Consider the following 21,110-nt stretch of genomic DNA (forward strand, 5'->3'; position numbering starts at 1 on the left):
TCCTTTCATTTTCTACAGTCATTTGAGATATTCCTTGTATAGACAGGACAAATAACCTAAAACTTGTAGCGCAAATATTGCGGAAATGTAAAGTCCTACTGATCTGCGATTTTCGGAAAATGGATTGGTTGTGAAGTTGTGAATTTTAAAATTTTCCCCGCGAATTGACTGTTCAAACAAATTTTGGGCATGCAGCCGGTCGTCGTTCAATATATTGCGGAACGGAGGACGTTTTCACCAGTCTGCGACGGCTCACCTGAAGATGAATAGCAGGTTCCCAGTTGAAATATCGTGCGAAGTATTGAACGACGACCGGCGGCGAGCCCGAAATTTGTTTGAACTGGTTGTGAAGGTTTCGTATTTTTAGGCAATAACCAGATTGTAACAATGCTTAGAAAGCGCATTTTTGGGGCAAACATACTTTTTTAAATGGAATAATGCTAATTGATGTTAACAAATTAAAAGTAGGCTACATAGAACGTCAGTGGTGTTGGTTGCAGGATTGTAGTGCCAGTCATTGACGAGATGCGCTTGTCATTCACGATATGTACTTGTTGTTCTAATGAACAACAAGTGCATACATTAGTTATGTGTATTCTGGGAAGTAGCGAGGCAGTTGACCATCACAGGTTGTGTGCAAAATAAGTATTGGCACCGGCAGTGAACGCCTTCAGTTAGCTATGGAACGACTGCTGCACACGTGCTAGCATTTCAGCAGAAACGTCCGATCAGGCTGCAGTAATACGTCGTTGCATATCATCGGGTGTAGATGGTGTGTCCTTCTAGACACCGTGTATCAGCTTTCCTCACAGAAGAAAGCCTACAGACATCAAATCTGTAGATCTGGCCCGCCAATGCATAGGACCTCTGCGTCGATACCAACGATATGGAAACAATTCGTGAACACACGTTGTTCCACTTCGTGCACTGATGTGTGTGTGAAATCTTATGGGGCTTAACTGCTAAGGTCATCAGTCCCTAAGCTTACACACTACTTAACGTAAATTATCCTAAGGATTAACACATACACCCAGGCCCGAGGGAGGACTCGAACCTCCTCCGCCATCATTTGTTGGTACCATAGGCTACTCGTAGTCTGTAGAGGTACGTCTGTTAGCTTCCGTGGAAGATGGTCTTCAATATTTGTGCGCGTTCAGTGTTCTGCATATGAAAAACAGACCTATGAGCTTATGAACTAATGATTTATTATACCACACCATGCATTTACCCTCCATGGGAGCTGACTTTCCACTTGACGAAGCAAATGGCGATTGTCAGCAGACCAGTAGCGCATATTTCGGCGGTTTACCTGGCCATGGTTGGTAAATGTAGCTTCATCACTCAACAAGGTACATGATAGTACATCTGGAGTATCCTGTCTTAATGCCCATGTACAGACGTTAACACGATTCTCATAATCGTTTCGATGCAGCTTTTGATGGAGACAAATGTGATGCTGATGGAATCTATGTTGACGGACAATGAGTAGGACACTTTCCTGATTCATGCCACTTCCTCGTACGATTGCGTGGGAGCTGACGTGCGGATCAACTGCAACACCAGCAGGGAAATTAATTTCCCCCGCTTATGTCGCCACTTGTTTTTTTCTGTTACGTTGTCTAGGTGTTACACAATCACTATCACGTAACTGGTTTAAGAGGCTCACAAGTAACTGCCGAAATGGTTGACGTCTGGTCGCATACACCTTACTAGAACGAACTGCATTCTTCCTGCTCTTTCCATACACCATGAGCATGTCAGCGTGTACCGGATTGATAAATCCCATAGTCTACTGACGACCTGATGTTTGGACTGTCACACACTAACCGACTAGCAAGTCGCAGTGCTCTCAAGGAACTCACAAGGGCACTGAAAGCCAACACAACAAAATCGTAACTGGCGAATACGCAGGTTGAATGGCACAAGCAAGTGTAGGAGTGGAAACTTTTTCAAAATACCATATCTAGTAAACGACTCCCACTATAACCCTGCAACAAACTCCACTGAAATTCTAATTTATCCTACTTTTAGTTCGTTAATATCAAAAGGCATTGTTCCACTTAAAAAAGTATGTTTGCACAAAAAATACACACTTTCAGTTTATTGGCTAACAATTCGAGCCCCTGACTGCGAATCCATTCTGTGAAAACCACCTGTCAATAGCACTTTCCATTTCCGCAATATCTGCAGTAGGCGATTCACCCTATTTTGAAAAAATTAACGTTTACTTTGTTATTTATGTAGATTAGCAGATGTGTTCTGCATCTCTCATAACACACCAACTGATTCAACGCAATGGAAGCGGATTTTTGAACATTTACATATCGAAACAGCATTTCCATTGGTCAACATAATTATATATTACAGTTCTGCTGATTGAATTAACTCATTAATGCACTTCATTACTACTTTTATTACAGGGTGCTGTTGTTGGCAGCTTGTTGGGTATGGCGGCTGTGGCAGTTATTTTATCAGGGGCGCAGCACGCCGTTGCCACGGGCCGCATGAAGTATCCCACGCTACCCACCTCCGTCGAAGGATGCGCGGCGAATTTCACATCTACCATCGAAACTGTAGCTCAGACAGGTGCCGTAAGGTAAGCTAATTCCTTCAGCGATACTCCAGACAATAGTGGTAACACCACTTCGCTGAATCTCGTGTATATATAGAGATAATTATTTTTAATGAAGACTTGTCTTTAGTGAAGATTGCCTCTGACGTATTAAGGATTCTATGCTTATAAATGTCGTATATATCAGTTTCAAACTCAGGTTATTTAGGTTTTTGGGGGATGGTAGCATCTAGAAAAGCTTTTTTAGCGTCAAATATAAATTCTGTTCTACGTATATACGGAGTGTGAATTGTATAGTTCTCTGTCACGATTCCAAAATTCGCAGAAATGCATAAGTCCTCTAATATTACGATGAGGCTGTATATTGGTCTATGACGACTGGTCGAGTTATTCGCTTGAGGCAGGATTTGATTTGGATAAATTGAGGAGTCTGTATAAGTATGTATATTATAAAAATTTATGGAAGTATGCTCGCGCGCGCACATATGTGTGTGTGTGTGTGTGTGTGTGTGTGTGTGTGTGGGTGTGTGTGCTTGTGTGTCTGTGTGTGCTTTCCACATCTCCTCCTAAACTACTGCACCATTTTCAACCAAACTTAGTACGCGTACCCCTCACTTTCAGCCAATAATCACTGTGTGATAAGAACCACCTACCTACCAAAGTTCAGGAGATATGACGTCATAAACAATGAGATACGTGAAGAAGTTCCACATCACGCACGACGTTCAGATTTATTATATTAATTTCTCAGACAGTGTCCATATACACTGTTGAATGTAACTACAAAATTACATCATGGTACGACATGTAGTCCAAGAGAGATGAGGTCATGAACACTGGTGGGGTGCGTGATAAAATGCTGAATCATGAATGAAGTTTTAATACTTTGTTCTTGTTTGCTAAGACACTCTTACAGTTGACTCAGCTTAACAAAATTCCTGACACCTAGTAGAGCTTTTGACAGCTTTAACTGCGAAAGCAATAGGCTTCTATAAGCTATGAAGAGATGGTGCCACATGTACGTTTACAAAATCCCATTTTAGACACGCGAAACAGCTGCGCCAAGCTGTCTGTGAATGTGTAACTAGAAATACTGTTTATAATCAAGTTCTGAGTTAAATAAACATTGCAGAGAATTTGTATTTTGCATACTACGGTTCTTAATTGTGATACTGTACTTACACATTTGTGCATTATGCGCATTTCTACGTACGACAGTTTCTCTGTTTGAAAAGTGTTTTAACGAATTAGTGGAAATGAATTTTTTCCTTATTACACTTCCAACACACCACCTTTTTGTTTTCCTTTGTAATAGAAAATTGTCAAAATTAATTCCCGGGCAATGATGGGTTCAGGAACTAGTTTTAAAATATGGCACAAAGTCAGTTTCACTCATTTTCTCCCATTATCTTTCTAATTTTGCTATGATACACTTATATGAGGAAATGCACAGTAGCTCGGAAAACGGCATTATTAAAAACTGCTTCAATTCAATTACTGGGAAACAATGATTAATAGTCAAAAAGTTTCTGACACAGTGAACTCCAAATTCTGCATTCTGGAATGTTGTCATATGGTAGATTGATTAATTACATTGGCAAATCAGTGATAAACAAGAATCTCATTTGTTCCTAGACACAGAATGCTTGCGTGACGGACGGAGGTGGAGAAGGACTAATTATCAGAGTCGTGGACCCCGCGCCCGCTAACGTTTGAGTCGAAAGTTCCCGTATCTAAAATAAGATAGCTCTTACTTTGTCGATATGATAAATTTTGTGCTGACACGTCTATATAAAGACACGATTACAGCTTACTGTCTGTGCAGAAAGCATGTCATTGTCTCAGTTGTTTCATGAACGCTTGTATTCCTGTGATATCGACACTTATGAAATTCGACATTCATTGTGAAAGCTCCTTGACGCATTCGTTCCACTATTATGTCAGCTCGAAAACACTGTTTTCTTTCCATAGATCCACTGTGACAGAATACATTTATCTGATGTTGGCTCGTTTTCTTTGTACTCATGTACAATGGGCACATATTCTGAAGTTGCTGCGCATCTTCAGTGAGACAGCGAGAGAATTTTATGTAAGCACTGTTTTTTGAACTGAAAGACCCGAAAGTATTATGAAAAACATCAAAATATAATGCAATCAGGCATCTTTTGTAATACAGTATAAGAAAATTTAACAGTGGCCAATATGCAGTCCAGTAACTCAAGTCCCACATTCCCGTAACGATTGCTGAGAACATTGTGGTTCAAAAATGGTTCAAATGGCTCTGAGCACTATGGGACTTAACAGCTGTGGTCATCAGTCCCCTAGAACTTAGAACCACTTAAACCTAACTAACCTAAGGACATCACACACATCCATGCCCGAGGCAGGATTCGAACCTGCGACCGTAGCAGTCACGCGGTTCCGGACTGCGCGCCTAGAACCGCGAGACCACCGAGGCCGGCAGAACATTGTGGAAATCACACACTGTAGTACTATGTGTATATTAGGGGAAGTGATTTGGTGCCGCCCTTTACGGACTATAAGATACACTTTTTTCTTCGGAAAATTGCCTCCAAAATTCACGTGCGTCTTATACTCGAAATTAATACAAAAATAACAAGTTTTTTGCGTGGCCATCCTCCGCAGCAAGCATAGAAATACTTGATTTGTAAATAAAACAGCCTTTTCTTGCTGCAACTTAATTTACTTTTCCCAAACGCGTTCCACCTTTTTCTTACTCTGAGGCATCACCAGTGTGATCTATAACGACTCAGTTTCGTTATTTTTGGATTATGAAATAGTCCAAGTCGCGATTTATTGTGTAAATAAGTAATTACTTACGGTTTGCTGTGATCTGCGTGGAATGTCGTCTGGATATCGCACTACGACTTTATTACCGACACATAAACACAATATTGTATTCCGAACTTTTTCACACTATTCACCATGTTTCTCCTTTTTTGTGGCGTACTATTATTCTTTTGCCACTGGATATAACTTTCTTCGAACATTGTGTTTTGAACAACGTAAATATTGTAACTTCATTACTTGTTTCCTCCTCTTTGGTTTGTAATGAAGTTACAGTATGTACGTTGTTAATAGCACAGTGTCGGAAGAAATAGCTATATCGAGTGCCAAAAGAATAATAGTACACAAGAAGGAGAAGCACGGTGAACAATGTGAAAACGTTTGGAATAGAAAATTGTACTTACGTGTCAGTAATAAAGAGGCAGTGGAGGCTCCAGACCAGATAAGAGGAAACGCAGATCACAGCAAACCGTAAGTAATTACTAATTTACTTAAAAATTCGGGACGTGATTTGTTTCATAATCTAAAAGACAGAACTATCTTTACAGATCCTACTGATGATGCCTTACAGCAAGAAAATGGCGAAACGCGTCTTGGAAAAATAAATTAAGCTGCAGCAAGAAAGGCGATTTTATTTACAAAACAAGCGATGTAAAAATGTCCGGTGTTTTATTTAAAATCACAGCCAGACTTAAAAAATGGCCGTATACTCGATGCCGCGGGAAACCTATTCCTATCTGACAATATTGAATTCAACTGGCAGCAGCAATGCACTGATGTAATGAAAATGGGTAGCGTGGATTCACAAGCTTGCTAAAACTGTCTCCCTCACGTCCCGCCATCACCAACCCAGAACTCTGTTTAGCCTACGATGCGTCATTGAAGTCGAAAGTGGCAGTGAACTTGAACTGAAAGTGATTTGTGTCATTGTTAAGAGTAGAATATTTTTGTTAGTAGCTAGTTTACCAATGGAAAAAAATAGAAAGTATTCATATGATGCGGGCTATAAACTTAAAAGTAATAGCTTATGCAGAAGCACATATTAACGGAGTAGCTGAACCACATTTCGGCCCACCTTCAACAGAAAAAAATCATTCGTATTTGGTGGGCCAGTAAAGAAGAACTGGAGAAACGAGGAGGACTAAATGTGCAAGTAAAGAACTGAATGCAAAATGGCCAAAACTAGAAGACGAAGTATTGAAATGGATCCAAGGGCAACGTCAAAATGGCACGAGACTCAACACAAAACAAATTCAAATACAAGCTCGTAAGCTAACTCTACAGTGGAACTTAACAGACTTTAAGGGTGGAGTTCGTTTGTGCTACAGGTTTATCAAGCGTCATGGATTTATCATGAAAACGGAAACCAAAATATCTCAGAAAATGCCGCAAGGATATGAAGAGAAAATATTATCTTTCATCTCTTTGTTATTCAACATCAAAAGAAAACCAGTGTGGAACTAAGCCAAGTAGCGAAAATGGACGAAACTCCTCTGATACATATGACGTCCCGAGTAACAGAACTGTTGCCACGAAAGGTGCTAAAACCTAACTATAAAAGCAAGGGGACATGAAAAAATGCACTACTCGGTTGTCCTTTCATGTTGTGCTGTCTGTCTAAACTTAATTCAATGATCATTTTCAAGCGCAAAACAGTGCCAAAACCTTCTGAAACACGCAAAGTGTTGTAGTTCACGTACATGACAAGGGTGGGATGGACGAGGCTGGTATGAAATTAACCGGGTGTTGGAGAGAAGCAAAGGTGCTTTATTGAAGGGTTCTCTATTTGTGCTAGATCAGTTTAGCTGTCATTTGAAAAATCCTGTGTGAGAGAAACCGAGACAGGTAAATACAGGGCTTGCTGTTATTCCGGGAGGACTTACTTCAGAATTGCAAACCTCTTCATATCTCGATAAATAAACCATGTAAAGTGTGTATGAGAGAGGAATGGAACAAGTGGATGATGAATGGAGCCCAACATGATTCACGACGGAAGGAGCTTTGAAACAACTTACAAAAAAACAAGTGTGTCAGTGGAAAAGACAGTCGTGCCCCGGAGTGATGAAAGGAAATACTGTTAAATCGATCAAGAAGTGAGGTAAAAGTAACCTTTCGATCACAATGAAGACCATCTTATATATGAAGAGGACAACGATGATGACGATGACGACGACGACGACGACGAAGAAGAAGAAGAAAGTTCAGATGACAATTTTTATGGATTTTAAAGATCAGTTTACAAACTAAGATTTTTTTGGTCAGACTTTACAATCTAATAAAAATGTTAAAAACACTATTTTTTAAAATTTCTTAGAAATTAAGATACGTCTTATTGTACTTAGCGCTTTATAGTTGAAAAATACGGTATTGCTTTCGTCCAATCTCTAACGAAACAATAAGGGGACCTGGACGTGAACGGGCTGCATCTTCAGACCTCGCTCTCAGTGCATATTGGTCTTGATCTACAATGCGGAGGAAGTTGTGGTTTTTCTACCAACAATGAATGACGTTAACTCAAACTGCGAAAGGAAATTTATTGAAATATCTGTTATAGTTTAAGAATTACACTATTTTGGCTAACAGATGTTTTTATAATACACGCTCCTATTTTGGTACATTTTCTGGTCCATCATCAGTATAATAGCATTCAAACTGTGGCAGGCTGCTGTCAACATTCATAGAAACACATTGTGCCTCTCGTTTTGTAGTTTGGAATGCATCTGAGGAAACAGTAAAACCCTCATTATACCACATTAATATTTTGTCTAAGAATATCGCTAAAATTATACAGATTGACAAACATAGATCACTTCTCTGATGTATTGGGCATAATACAAAGAGTATTGCGTTTTTCACTTGAGAGAAATTTGATGAAATGGATAAAACCATTGTGAAGTTGTATGTACCTAATATTCTGAAAATGTAGTTTGAGATTATGAGAAAAGAATGTTCACATTGTTTTTGAGAATATTCCAGCAGCATAATCTTGCTGGCCACCTGCTTCTTTATCCCCTGTAGAATTCTTCAGGAGCCTTTCCCTTGCTCTGGATTCCACAGCCCTTTCAGCTTCGACTAGTCGCTGACGATCTATGGCAGTTAGAACAGCTATCATATTATTTCCTAGCTGGATGCCTAAATTGTCCATCATTGAAACAGATGACAGAGTCCATCACACCCATTTTGAGTAGTGTATATCCAACAAACATTGTTTTTGGTACTCGGTGCCACACGCAGCTGTTGAAACTCTCATTAGGGTTTTGTGTACGGCCATGTAGATATTTGCTAAGTAATTTTGTATCTGCAAGGACCCTGTATATTGGCTTTATTGTTTCCAAGACTGTGGCAGGCAAGAAATGTTTATGGTGATATTCCTTGCCTGTCGCATGAGCGTGGCTGGTTTGCAGACATTTGTTCAAAATCAACGACTGAAAATTAGATAAAAATTACATTTTTTGAGACGGGATAAAATTATTTAGATGGCGACAAAAAATGTTTTCGAAAATTTCAGTCATTTCACGTCAAGGTCCCCATAAGTGCGTGCATGAATTATATGTATGACGGTGGCGCCTGCGCCACGGGCGCGTAGTTCAACTGTGGATCAAGTTCAAGCGAATACCTGGCCAAGCTCTAGAAAATTAGAACCACATAGAATCATTAAACATGGTAAATTTCTTTCTGATATTCAACCGGACACTTGAGAGGGAACATCGTCTGCCGGCTTAAAATAGAGCAAAAATCACTGAATAGTCAGATCTTACATGAAACGTGTTTTTGTATGAAATGTAAGACGCGCGAAGTGTTCAATAACTATCGCAGCAAAATTTTATCTCTTGACCTGTCTCACAAGACTAAGAAATCTGATTCATTTGTTGAGGATATCAGCGGCACACTAATTCCACGAAGTTGTAAAGAAGATAGAGCCCGAAGTATCGAAAAGTTAAACAAAATCTGAAATAATGAATTGAATATTCAAACATTCTTATAAAAAGTTAATTCAAAGAACCTTCCCATCATTTAATAGCGGGACTGAGTGACATAGAAACCCCACTGGTGGCCATATCCTGGCACTTCGAAGGCGTATACCTGAGAATTACTCGAAGTTTGCCTTCGGTGGACACGGCCTCAAAAAAAGATGCCCAGGTTCTATGTCAAACACACAGTTTTAATATGGCAGGAAATTTCAAAACAGCGTACTCCCACATGCAGAATGAAAAATTCATCCTGGAGTACTAGTAGGCTGAAACACAGCTAAAATCACTGAACCGCAATATAGTGCAAGACCACGATGAAATGCATGTCAGGTTTTATACCGAATTTATATGTGAATTAGCTCCATCCTTGACTATGATCTACCGTTGGTTCTGAAATGGTAGAGGCGAAGAGGAAGTGGTAGGATGCTGGACGGAAATAACATTACACTTTTTGCTTCAAATAATTTACTACACAGAAATTCTAACTTCTATATTAAAACACAAAAACCTTGTTTTAACTTTCACAGGGTGGATAACGCAATTTATGATGACATCGTGCTACGAATAATAACAGTTTGACGGTGTAATTGTGAACCACTTGAAACCAAGATGAAACCACATACTTCACACACTAAATATAGCTCAGGAGAAAGAAGGTTTCAAATTTGGCCTCAGTTTCGTAGAGCCTAGCTAACAACTACACAACTTGAAGCCTGAGTGAGAAAACTTACCTGCGCTTTCACATAATTCAATTACAGAAGAATGAATTTGCAATTACCATCCAAATTATTGAAACTTGTGAAAGGCGTTACTGCAAAGTTTGCTGCAGTGGATCGATTTTAAAAGAATAAACAATAATTACTCAATTTGAGCCAGTGAACACATTAAAATTTAAAGATCAATTACGTAAGTACCGAATAACGTAAATCTCAAGTACAGCAGTATCTACCGACAGGATGTACCTCACCAGAAACAGTGGTAGTTCCAAGAAACAATGACAGCTTAGAACTAAATGGCAATTTTCTGTAACTAACACCAAGTAATAATTACCATTGACTAGCTTACGGATTGTAGAATTAAAACAATGACTAGCTTGCAACACGGCATGTTAAAGCCCAGAATACTTAAGAGTCTGGCTCTAGTTAATAACACACAGGTACAAGCCTCACTGCCACATGGCTTCTTTCTGCGTTTTACACAAAACATCAGTGATCAAGTAACAGCCACTTCAGACATACAAAAGCAGTGTGTTCGAGCGCCTGCGCCACCACACTTGCAAGGCGTTAGCAAGGAAGATTGTGGTAGAAACACCTGAAAATAGATGAATTACCACATGCCACCAACGCAACCAAAACATACACATATTACCCGCAACATCAATTGATTAGAATGTAAAAAAAAAAAAAGGAAAATACGACTAACTTGAGGTAGCAGCAGTGTTCAAACGTTGACATGAGAATAAATGTAACTCGGATGTCAGATGTAACCAGGGTGCGGGAACACTGTAAGTAGTACAAAAATTCTCACCGCTTTCTGGAGGACTTGTTAGTAGGAAACCATCGGCACATAGCTTAGCTCTCTAGATCAGTTAGAAGACTCCCACTATAGTCTGCCACAACGTCACGAATTCACTGCACACTCCACAAGAGCCCCCCTCGTATAATTCAAATGTAGCAAACCCGCTCATTATCTGCTCTTTACGGTGCTCACAGAGCCATTCGAGACGCGCGTGCCTCTGGCAGTGGCGAGCCGGACTAGGCTGCTACACAAGTAACAGCCACCTCAGACATACAAAAGCAGTGTGTTCGGCCGCCTGGGCCACGACGATACTCTCGAAGCGAGCCCCACGGCAAAGCGCACGATCCCAAACAGTCTCGTGCTCTCTGCTCCCTCTGAAGGCAAAATTTCGAGAGAACAATTGAATTATACGGGAAGTTAGAAGGAGCAGCAGAACTACCGCAAAAGAAATTGATAAAAGCAACCGGACGGCTCAGATTCTTTGAACTGTGACATATTCCCCGTGACTGGGAAAGCGGCAAGTAACAGTCCTCTACATAAAAAAATGCTGACTACTGATATTGCTACGCTCCATATCACTTACAAAGCTGAACATGCTTTAAGTCCAAATAGGGCTAACGGTCTTGAACCAGTAACCTCTCCACGCAAATAAGTTCCAAAAACAAGGACCATGTGATACTCAACTTGCATTTTTCACATTTGATACTCTCATTTTAGAGGATTACTCCGATATTAGGCTAGCTTAGCAACAGTTTATACAGGGTGTTTCAAAAATGACCGGTATATTTGAAACGGCAATAAAAACTAAACGAGCAGCGATAGAAATACACCGTTTGTTGCAATATGCTTGGGACAACAGTACAGTTTCAGGCAGACAAACTTTCGAAATTACAGTAGTTACAATTTTCAACAACAGATGGCGCTGCGGTCTGGGAACCTCTATAGTACGATATTTTCCACATATCCACCATGTGTAGCAATAATATGGCGTAGTCTCTGAATGAAATTACCCGAAATCTTTGACAACGTGTCTGGCGGAATGGCTTCACATGCAGATGAGATGTACTGCTTCAGCTGTTCAATTGTTTCTGGATTCTGGCGGTACACCTGGTCTTTCAAGTGTCCCCACAGAAAGAAGTCACAGGGGTTCATGTCTGGCGAATAGGGAGGCCAATCCACGCCGCCTCCTGTATGTTTCGGATAGCCCAAAGCAATCACACGATCATCGAAATATTCATTCAGGAAATTAAAGACGTCGGCCGTGCGATGTGGCCGGGCACCATCTTGCATAAACCACGAGGTGTTCGCAGTGTCGTCTAAGGCAGTTTGTACCGCCACAAATTCACGAAGAATGTCCAGATAGCGTGATGCAGTAATCGTTTCGGATCTGAAAAATGGGCCAATGATTCCTTTGGAAGAAATGGCGGCCCAGACCAGTACTTTTTGAGGATGCAGGGACGATGGGACTGCAACATGGGGCTTTTCGGTTCCCCATATGCGCCAGTTCTGTTTATTGACGAAGCCGTCCAGGTAAAAATAAGCTTCGTCAGTAAACCAAATGCTGCCCACATGCATATCGCCGTCATCAATCCTGTGCACTATATCGTTAGCGAATGTCTCTCGTGCAGCAATGGTAGCGGCGCTGAGGGGTTGCCGCGTTTGAATTTTGTATGGATAGAGGTGTAAACTCTGGCGCATGAGACGATACGTGGACGTTGGCGTCATTTGGACCGCAGCTGCAACACGGCGAACGGAAACCCGAGGCCGCTGTTGGATCACCTGCTGCACTAGCTGCGCGTTGCCCTCTGTGGTTGCCGTACGCGGTCGCCCTACCTTTCCAGCACGTTCATCCATCACGTTCCCAGTCCGTTGAAATTTTTCAAACACATCCTTTATTGTATCGCTTTTCGGTCCTTTGGTTACATTAAACCTCCGTTGAAAACTTCGTCTTCTTTCAACAACACTGTGTTCTAGTCGGTGGAATTCCAACACCAGAAAAATCCTCTGTTCTAAGGAATAAACCATGTTGTCTACAGCACACTTGCACGTTGTGAACAGCACACGCTTACAGCAGAAAGACGACGTACAGAATGGCGCACCCACAGACTGCGTTGTCTTCTATATCTTTCACATCACTTGCAGTGCCATCTGTTGTTGAAAATTGTAACTACTGTAATTTCGAAAGTTTGTCCGCCTGAAAATGTACTGTTGTCCCAAGCATATTGCAACAAACGGTGTATTTCTATCGCTGCTCGTTTAGTTTTTATTGCCGTTTCAAATATACCGGTCATTTTTGAAACACCCTGTATTTAGATTTAGATTTTTATGTGATAAGTTTCTATCTATTTTAACACAGGTCACATATGTATATGTGCATGCATAAGCAGACAGACAGACAGAGAGAGAGAGAAAGAGAGCCTTCCATGTATCACAAACCATTATTTCACTTCTACACTTCTACATATTCATCTATATCTATACGCCGCAACCTACCGTAAGGTGAAGTGGCACGATGTGTACCACTTATCACTTCCCCGTTTGTCTGTTCCACTCACGAACTGTTTACGAGAAGAATGACTTCTGGCAAGCTTCCGTGCGGGTTCGAATCTCTCTTATCCTATCTTCATGAGCTTCTCGCGAGATATACGTAGGAGGAAGCAATAGACCGATTAACTCTCTTAGCCACGTTAGTTCTCTGAACCGCAAGTGATGCAGAATAGCTCTCTTGCGTCGTCTGCCACTGGATTTGGCTGAACAAATCCGTTACGCTTTAGCGCTTACTAAATGAACCCATAATGAAAAGCGTTGCTCGTATGTAGATCTTCTTTATTTCCTCTATCAAACCTATTTAGTATGTATCCCACAGTGACGAGCAATATTAAAGTATTGGTCGAACAACGATTTTGTAAGCTACCTCCTTTGTTGATTGGTGGCTACCTTTCCTGAGGAGTCTCTTATTGAGTCTCTCTGGCGTCTGCCTTACCTGAGATTTCTCTTATGCGGTAGTTCCATTTAAACATCTTCCGACACATACTCATAGATATTTTATAGAAGTAACTGGTTTCAGTGATTGTTGTGCAATTGTGTAATCATGCAGTAATGGACTTTTCTATTTATGTGCAAGCAATACGTCACATTTGTTTATACTGCGGTTTTTTTGCCACTCCCTGGGCCAAATGTTGACTCTCTACACGCCTTCCTGCATTTCGCTACAACTTTCTACCACTGCGACTTCCGTGCGTTCAGCTGCATTATTCGCGAAAATATCACGGAACTTCCAACGTTATCTACTGTGTCATTTGTATACCGGGTGATTATAACTGAAATTCCAGTTTCAAACTATTGTAAAAGAACTGGTGCTCACAATGACGTCGAACTGTAGAGAATATTATCGAAGAAGGAGGAAACAAAACAAGAAAATCAATGAAAATTTTCCAATAAACGACACTGTAGGCGGCTCAATATGCAAAATAAAACACGAAGGTATACGGCTGTTCCTCAGTTTGCCTCAAGGCAATTAAAAGGGTTGTTCATTGTTGCTTTTATGCGGTATTTGGCCTCAGGACAATAAAAAACCGAGTTTTCCTATCCAATGTGGCGCGACCCTGGCCTGATGGATGAGATTACCTAAGTAACAGTGCCAAAACTTGTGCTGTCATGCACATTACACAGTACGGTTGGTTTGTAATGCAATTGCGAATTATCTGTTCTTTGTAGCCGATCCCATTTAAGCTACGACGCTTGCAGCCCAATGTAATGGGCAAATTTTCGTTAGATTTTTTTTATTTTGTAATGTTTTCCCCTTCTTTATAATATTCCATTCAAATTTGACGTCATTCTGAGCAGTGTTTCTTCTTTTAAAGCGTTTGGAATTGGAATTTAATTGCCGCGCGGGATTAGCCGAGCGGTCTCTTGCGCTGCGGTCATGGACTGTACGGCTGGTCCCCGCGGAGGTTCGCGTCCTCCCTCGGGCATGGGTGTGTGTGTTTGTCCTTAGGATAATTTAGGTTAAGTAGTGTGTAAGCTTAGCGACTGATGACCTTAGCAGTTAAGTCCCATAAGATTTCATACAGATACATCTGGAATTTAATTACAATAACCCGTTATATTATGAAAGATACTGGTCCTGTAACACGTTCCTGAGATACGCCTGAAGTTATTTTCACGTCTGAAGACTTGATATGTTGTGCTTGGTATTCTTTTGGTCCAGGCGCTCGTATTTTGTTTATTAGGTGGCAATGCGGAGTTGCATCGAACGCCTTCCGAAAGTCAAGAAACACGGCATCTACCTGAGCCCCTGTATCTACTGCTTTCTGGGTCTCGTGGACGAGCAGACCGACCTGGGTTTTTACGATTATTGTTTTAGAAACCAATGTTGATTCCTACCGAAGATTCATAACACATATACTGTGGCTTTATTGTATAGTGTGGCGTTATTGTTGGTCTAATATGTCACGTTAGCTGTGTCCCAGTAAGACAAATTACTGTCCATCTCAGGTGAATCTGTGACTAAACGGAAGTGATTTACGTTAGGTTCCCAGGTGAAGGGCTTGTTTAGGCGGAAGCGTGAGAATGAAATGTGTGTGGCTCAGTCACTTGTGTGGAGGGCACTGCTGGAGAGAGATTTTACCGGCGCTGCATGGACAACCCGGGTGCAGTTGCTTTAGCCACGTAGAGCTTGCACGACACACACACACACACACACACACACACACACACACACACACACACACACACGCAGAGAGAGAGAGAGAGAGAGAGAGAGAGAGGTTCCCATTGTTTTTATCATTACACATCTCTGCAGTTTACTCTCTGAGTCGCCTTTCGTAAACTGATTCATGAAACTGTTAATTAAAAAGTTTCTTCTTTAAGGCCTATTCCAAGCCATGTGGCCCTCAGCCAACTAGTCATTTATTACCGTATATTACGTTGCATATTCATCACATAAATCGCTTTGCCTTGGAATGTTTTATTATAATTTGTTAAGTACCTGTAATATTTCTTGAATCCGAGTTAAGAGACGTTGGTCGGAATTTCTTGTCATTGTCCTTTGAGTGAATGCAAGTGTTTTACTGTAGAGGCTTCTTGGTCTTATATTTCGTAAATGTTTACGGTTTTGTTATGCTGAAATGTGTGGTAGGTTCGGTACATTTTACAGATTAATTTGCACCACATGTGATCGACAAACCCTTTGTCTTACCAGGGAATGGTTAATGAGAAATCTGTGCTCCTTTTACGAAAAAGGATGCCTTCGTGTTTCCTTAGAATTTATAAGTATTTGACCAATTGTTTTTATTTTGTTAGATATGGAACACAGAGGCTTCCGTTATATGTATGTGTGTAGAAGGCGACTGAGCATCTGAAGATTCAATTTTTGGAGTTAACATGTTATTTTTAGAGAATAATTTTTAGAGAATAACATGTTATTCATGCTATTTCGGAATTAATAAGTAAAAGTAGTTTTTGTGATTTTGTTTTTAGAATGAGGTATCCTTCGTTCTCGAATGCTTTGTCCTAGGGCGAACCATACACGAGATTTGGTGGACATGTGTGCATTTAGCTCAAACTAATTCGAGTATAAATTTATTGCGTGTGAATAATACTTTCGCACGTCGCTTCCTTTGATCTTATTACTCTGCACAGAAGAAGATTTGTTTCGCACTTGTTCATCAAATTCCACTCATTACCGCTCCTTTGATTCCATTCTATTAAAACGGACCTTTTGTCTGAAAGTTAATATACAGGCTGAAAGCAAAAGAACTTTATATTTACAAAAATTCGTTTAAACGAAACGTTAAATTTATTCGCTTCCAACATTTTACTGTTAATAGAATATCACAGGTAATTTTTTTGTACGTGTTACAGGGTCTCAATACACTCTTCGCGTCGCACACAGAACGTCGAGACGATACTTTTAATCTTGGAAAACCTCTTGCGGCATGTAGGTGGTGATGAACTCTACTGTTGTTTCGCTGCCGTAGCTGTGGCAAGTATTGCGACAGGGGCGGGACAAACACTTTTCTCATAACCCTGTAAAATATTCACAAGGGCTTGACTCTGGCTGTCGGCGTGGCTATCTACATCACGCGTTATCATTAGCGTCTACATGTACAAGCCGTCGTCCAGGTAGCTGTTTGTTTAGGTGTTCCTGTACAGTTAAGTGCAAATGAGGAGGCGCAAAATAATGTTGCAAGAAGAAGTCGATGGAGTCATCTCGCAATTGAAGAAGAAACCACAAACGGACCACGTCGAGTTAGCAAATGCTTGTAAAGAGTATTTCTATTAAAAATAGCGCGCTTTAAATCTTCTCGCTCAATATTACGCAGAACTCATTGACCTTTGGCGAGACTCGTTCGTGTTCGATAGAGAAATAGGGGGTCTTCTGTTCCCCAGAAACGAACATTGTGCAGATTAACTCTGCCATCAGTGTGAAACGTTGCTTCTTCACTAAAAATTCACCTCTTCTCCCTGCTTGTCAACATCTCGGCGCAGAATTCAGAACGAGCAGCATAATCTCGTGGTCTGAGTGTCTGGGCCAGCTGCAAGGTTTCGTGTGCAAGCGTTTACGCGGGATATTTGACCCGTTGGTTCTGCAGTCTGAATCTCATGAATTGCTCGACGTGATGATTTCTGTGGTCTCCGTTACAATGTTGCCCGAACGAGATCAATATTTTGCTTCGACACAGGAGACCGACTAGCACTTTTGCATTTGCAGTTGCTGTTGCAGGGCTCTTCTTCAAACTGTACGTGCCGCACATAAATGGAGATTACTGGGTGTCTCGTAGTGGATGTTTGTGCGGGATGCTCATTAAACAGCAGTTATCGACTCCCTTTTTGCCATGCGATGGACACAACCCCAACAAAACAACCAGCACCATAATGCACCTCAACAACAGAGAGACACACAGAAAATTACAGATCTCTTCGAATGGTCAAAGCATAAGACATGAGGATAAGCCTAAATATTTGGGAGTGAAACTAGACCGGACCCTAACGTACAGCTCACACTTCGAAGACACAAAGCAAAAACTAAAATCCCGCAATGCTATCCTTTCGAAACTGGCTGGAACAACATGGGGATGTGGAGCGAGCACTTTGAGAACTTCAGCACTAGCCCTTGTCTACAGTGTAGCTGAATACTGTTCACTAGTCTGGAGGAGAAGTGCACACGTATCTAAAGTGGATGTCCAGCTGAGGGAGACAATTCGAATAATCTCGGGAACACTCAGAGCCACCCCCTGTGCATGGCTTCCTGTATTAGCGAACATAGAGCCTCCAGAAATCAGGCGATCACAGCTAGCCCTAAAAACCTACAGGAAAATTATAGGCAAACCGGACCTCCCTATCCACCAAGATCTGACACCGACAAACAGGCTTAAATCCAGATCACCTTTTTGGAAAATCGGTGAAGAACTACAAGCCTTTGAGCCGAGAACGGCCTAGAACGGAGTATGGTGGGCAAGTGAATTTGAGAACAAAAATTTAGTACACGATCCGAACAAGAAGATTGATGGCTTCAACCTACCAAGAAGAGTGTGGACAGCTCTAAACCGGGTCAGAACGAGTGTTGGGAGATGTAAACACCTGATGAACAACTGGGGCCTGGCAGACAGCGATGTATGTGAGTGCGGTGAAATACAGACAATGGACCATCTACTCGTGTGCAAAGTGTATGGCTATGGTGGTGAACTCATGGACATACATAGACTCAGTGACTCAGCCATAGAGTGGCTCAAAAACATATCTAATATAGTGTAGAATTATATTGTTTCTTTTTTAGTATATAGTGATAAGAATATTGTAAATTATGCCTCTGTGATACCGAACGAGAAATAAATACATAAATCACCTGTTCTGTTCTGAAACTCGTAGTTCACAATTTCTGCACTAGCACTCACCGGTGGTGGCTGCCTGCTACAAAAGAAATGGGCTGATACGTAAAATGAAATAAAATAATACTCTGCTAACGGGCTGAAGTTTGAAGTTGGTAGTTGTACCGTTTCGTTTGTATAATTATGTAGATTTCTTTCGTGGTTATCTGCTGCTAGCGTGTTATGGCTCAAATGGCTCTAAGCACTATTGGACTTAACATCTGAGGTCATCAGTCCCCTAGAACTTAGAGCTACGTAAACGTAACTAGCCTAAGGACATCACACACATTCATGCCCGAGGCAGGATTCGAACCTGCGACCGTAGCAGCAGCGCGGTTCCGGAGTGAAGCGCCACAGCAGCCGGCCCTAGCGAATTAGAGAAGTTTGACTTAAGAGATGTTGTCTACTGTGACGCTAACTTAAAAAAAAAAAAAAAAAAACGCTGGTCTGTTTTGTTAAAGTGTTTCAGATATGCACAAAAAACTTCACGATGCATCTTTCAAGGCGTTAACAGCAAATATTCTTCGTATTTACCTGCTGCTAGAGATGTAAGCTGTTAGAAAATACTTACGCAGGGGCAAACTGGTCTATCGTGCAATCATTGGCTTCCAGGCCTAATAATCGTTTCAACATTATTTTCCAGTGTGACGCTGTGTGCAGGTCTGCTAAGATGTTTCAGATATGCACAAAAATCTCCAAATGCATATTTCAAGGACGGCTGCGTATCTGCACCGCAGATAATATAACGGCTCGCAAAGCGGCCTGCAAGCAGGCACCTCTCCCACAGTGCATCGATGTGTGGAACAGAAGAAACACTAATAATTACGTTGTGAAAAAATAACCCTTTGTTACAGACGTAACAGTGATTGAAGAGGGCATACGTGGAAGTAGATATTGGGCATCCTGCCTTATGGTCACTGCATGCTAACTTCATCCGTCGGTTGTGTCGTCACAAAAAACACTGTCGCAGCAATACGCTGCATTCAGTCCACAATGACGCAATATGGTAATTCACATCACAGAACCTGATCATAGTGCGCTCTTATAAATAGCTTATATAATAAAAGTATAGTCCCGAGTTCGAGTCTCGGTCCGGCACACAGCTTTACTCTGTCAGGAAGTTTCATATCGGCGCACACTCCGCTGCAGAGTGAAAATCTCATTCTGGAGCTTATATACCACTTTTTTCAGTTTCAACGTTCTGTTGACAGGCAACCATCAACTTCATTAAATTTCTTAAGGCGTTTATTAAGTATTCTGTTACACTATTTATATTAGGCGACTAGTTTCAAACCTGACAGGTTCATTTCCAAGTCTGGCCTACTGAGCCTGCAATGACAGTGCCTGATCTTAGTAATAAACATCAAAGTAGCAACACATGCTACTACCGCACCCTTTGGCGTTGATGAGACGTAGTTTCTGTTGCTTTTAGGTTTGAATTTCGTTTGGCAGCTGCTCGCGGTTAGAGATATACAGATTCAATAAAGATGGGTGCTACGAGTAGGCAGGGGTAGAGTTGGTGGTGGTTGAGCAAGTTCAGAGCAGGACACATGTACGCCAACGTCATGTGACGTTAAAATGTTCTACACCACTTCTGGGTTCTAATTAATTTCTTTCTCGATCGTCTCAAATATTTCATTGTATGTAAATACTGAAATTTGTTCATTGATTTTTTTCTGGCAAAATTTTTCGATTTATTTTAATTTTCGGCCACAGGTGTTGAGTCAAGTTTGTGTGTCCGCAGCCCAGCGGCAGACGACGTGCCGCTGTTGTTCCGGCTGTCGTACCTGTACTACACGCTGGTGGGCGCCGTTGTCATGGTGACGGTGGGCTGGACGGTCAGCTGGCTGACGGGCCCTCTAAGGCCGGGGGACGTGGAGCCCTCGCTGCTGGCGCCCATGGTCCGCCCTAAACATCGGCGCCGGGAAGATGCGGAGCCGACAGTCCGTGTGGAGCTGCTGCAGCAGACGAAGCACCAGCCAGAGACGCAGGGGGCGGCCTAGAGCCACGACAAGGGACGACGATCTCACTCAGAAATACCTTCCTCTGCCAAACGGTTTCCTGACCTTTGGATCTTAACATGTCTCCATTCTCAAATGATGAAAATAAGTTTCAAAGAGGACCACATTTCTACCCATAACGAGGACACCCTCTAATATTTTATAAACATTTCAAGATACTGGTGCAACATTCACGAAACGTGGGTTCCTCGATCACCATCAACGTATGTACACTGCATAAGTGAAGCAAGTAGTCTTATGTTTGCATGTATACAGCTACACGTTGGTGGAATACTGGTGTAGTTTCCCTACTATTACTATACTAAATCAATATAAATGGAAAAAATTGTCCAAGTGCGAGTAGGACCCG

General features: G+C 41.4%; 1 protein-coding gene across 1 annotated transcript in view; it reads left to right on the forward strand.

Annotated features, from left to right (window-relative positions):
* LOC126482157 (sodium-coupled monocarboxylate transporter 1-like) overlaps window positions 1-20,743 on the forward strand; it is a 101,951-nt gene extending 81,208 nt beyond the window's left edge. The window contains exons 11-12 of the mRNA XM_050106133.1: window positions 2,421-2,596; window positions 20,485-20,743. Of these exons, the coding sequence (XP_049962090.1) occupies window positions 2,421-2,596; window positions 20,485-20,743 (435 nt within the window). The remainder of the gene's footprint in view (window positions 1-2,420; window positions 2,597-20,484) is intronic.
* The last annotated feature ends 367 nt before the right edge of the window (window positions 20,744-21,110 follow it).

Source organism: Schistocerca serialis, chromosome 5 (assembly GCF_023864345.2).
Source record: "Schistocerca serialis cubense isolate TAMUIC-IGC-003099 chromosome 5, iqSchSeri2.2, whole genome shotgun sequence".
NCBI classification, from domain to species: Eukaryota; Metazoa; Arthropoda; class Insecta; order Orthoptera; family Acrididae; genus Schistocerca; species Schistocerca serialis.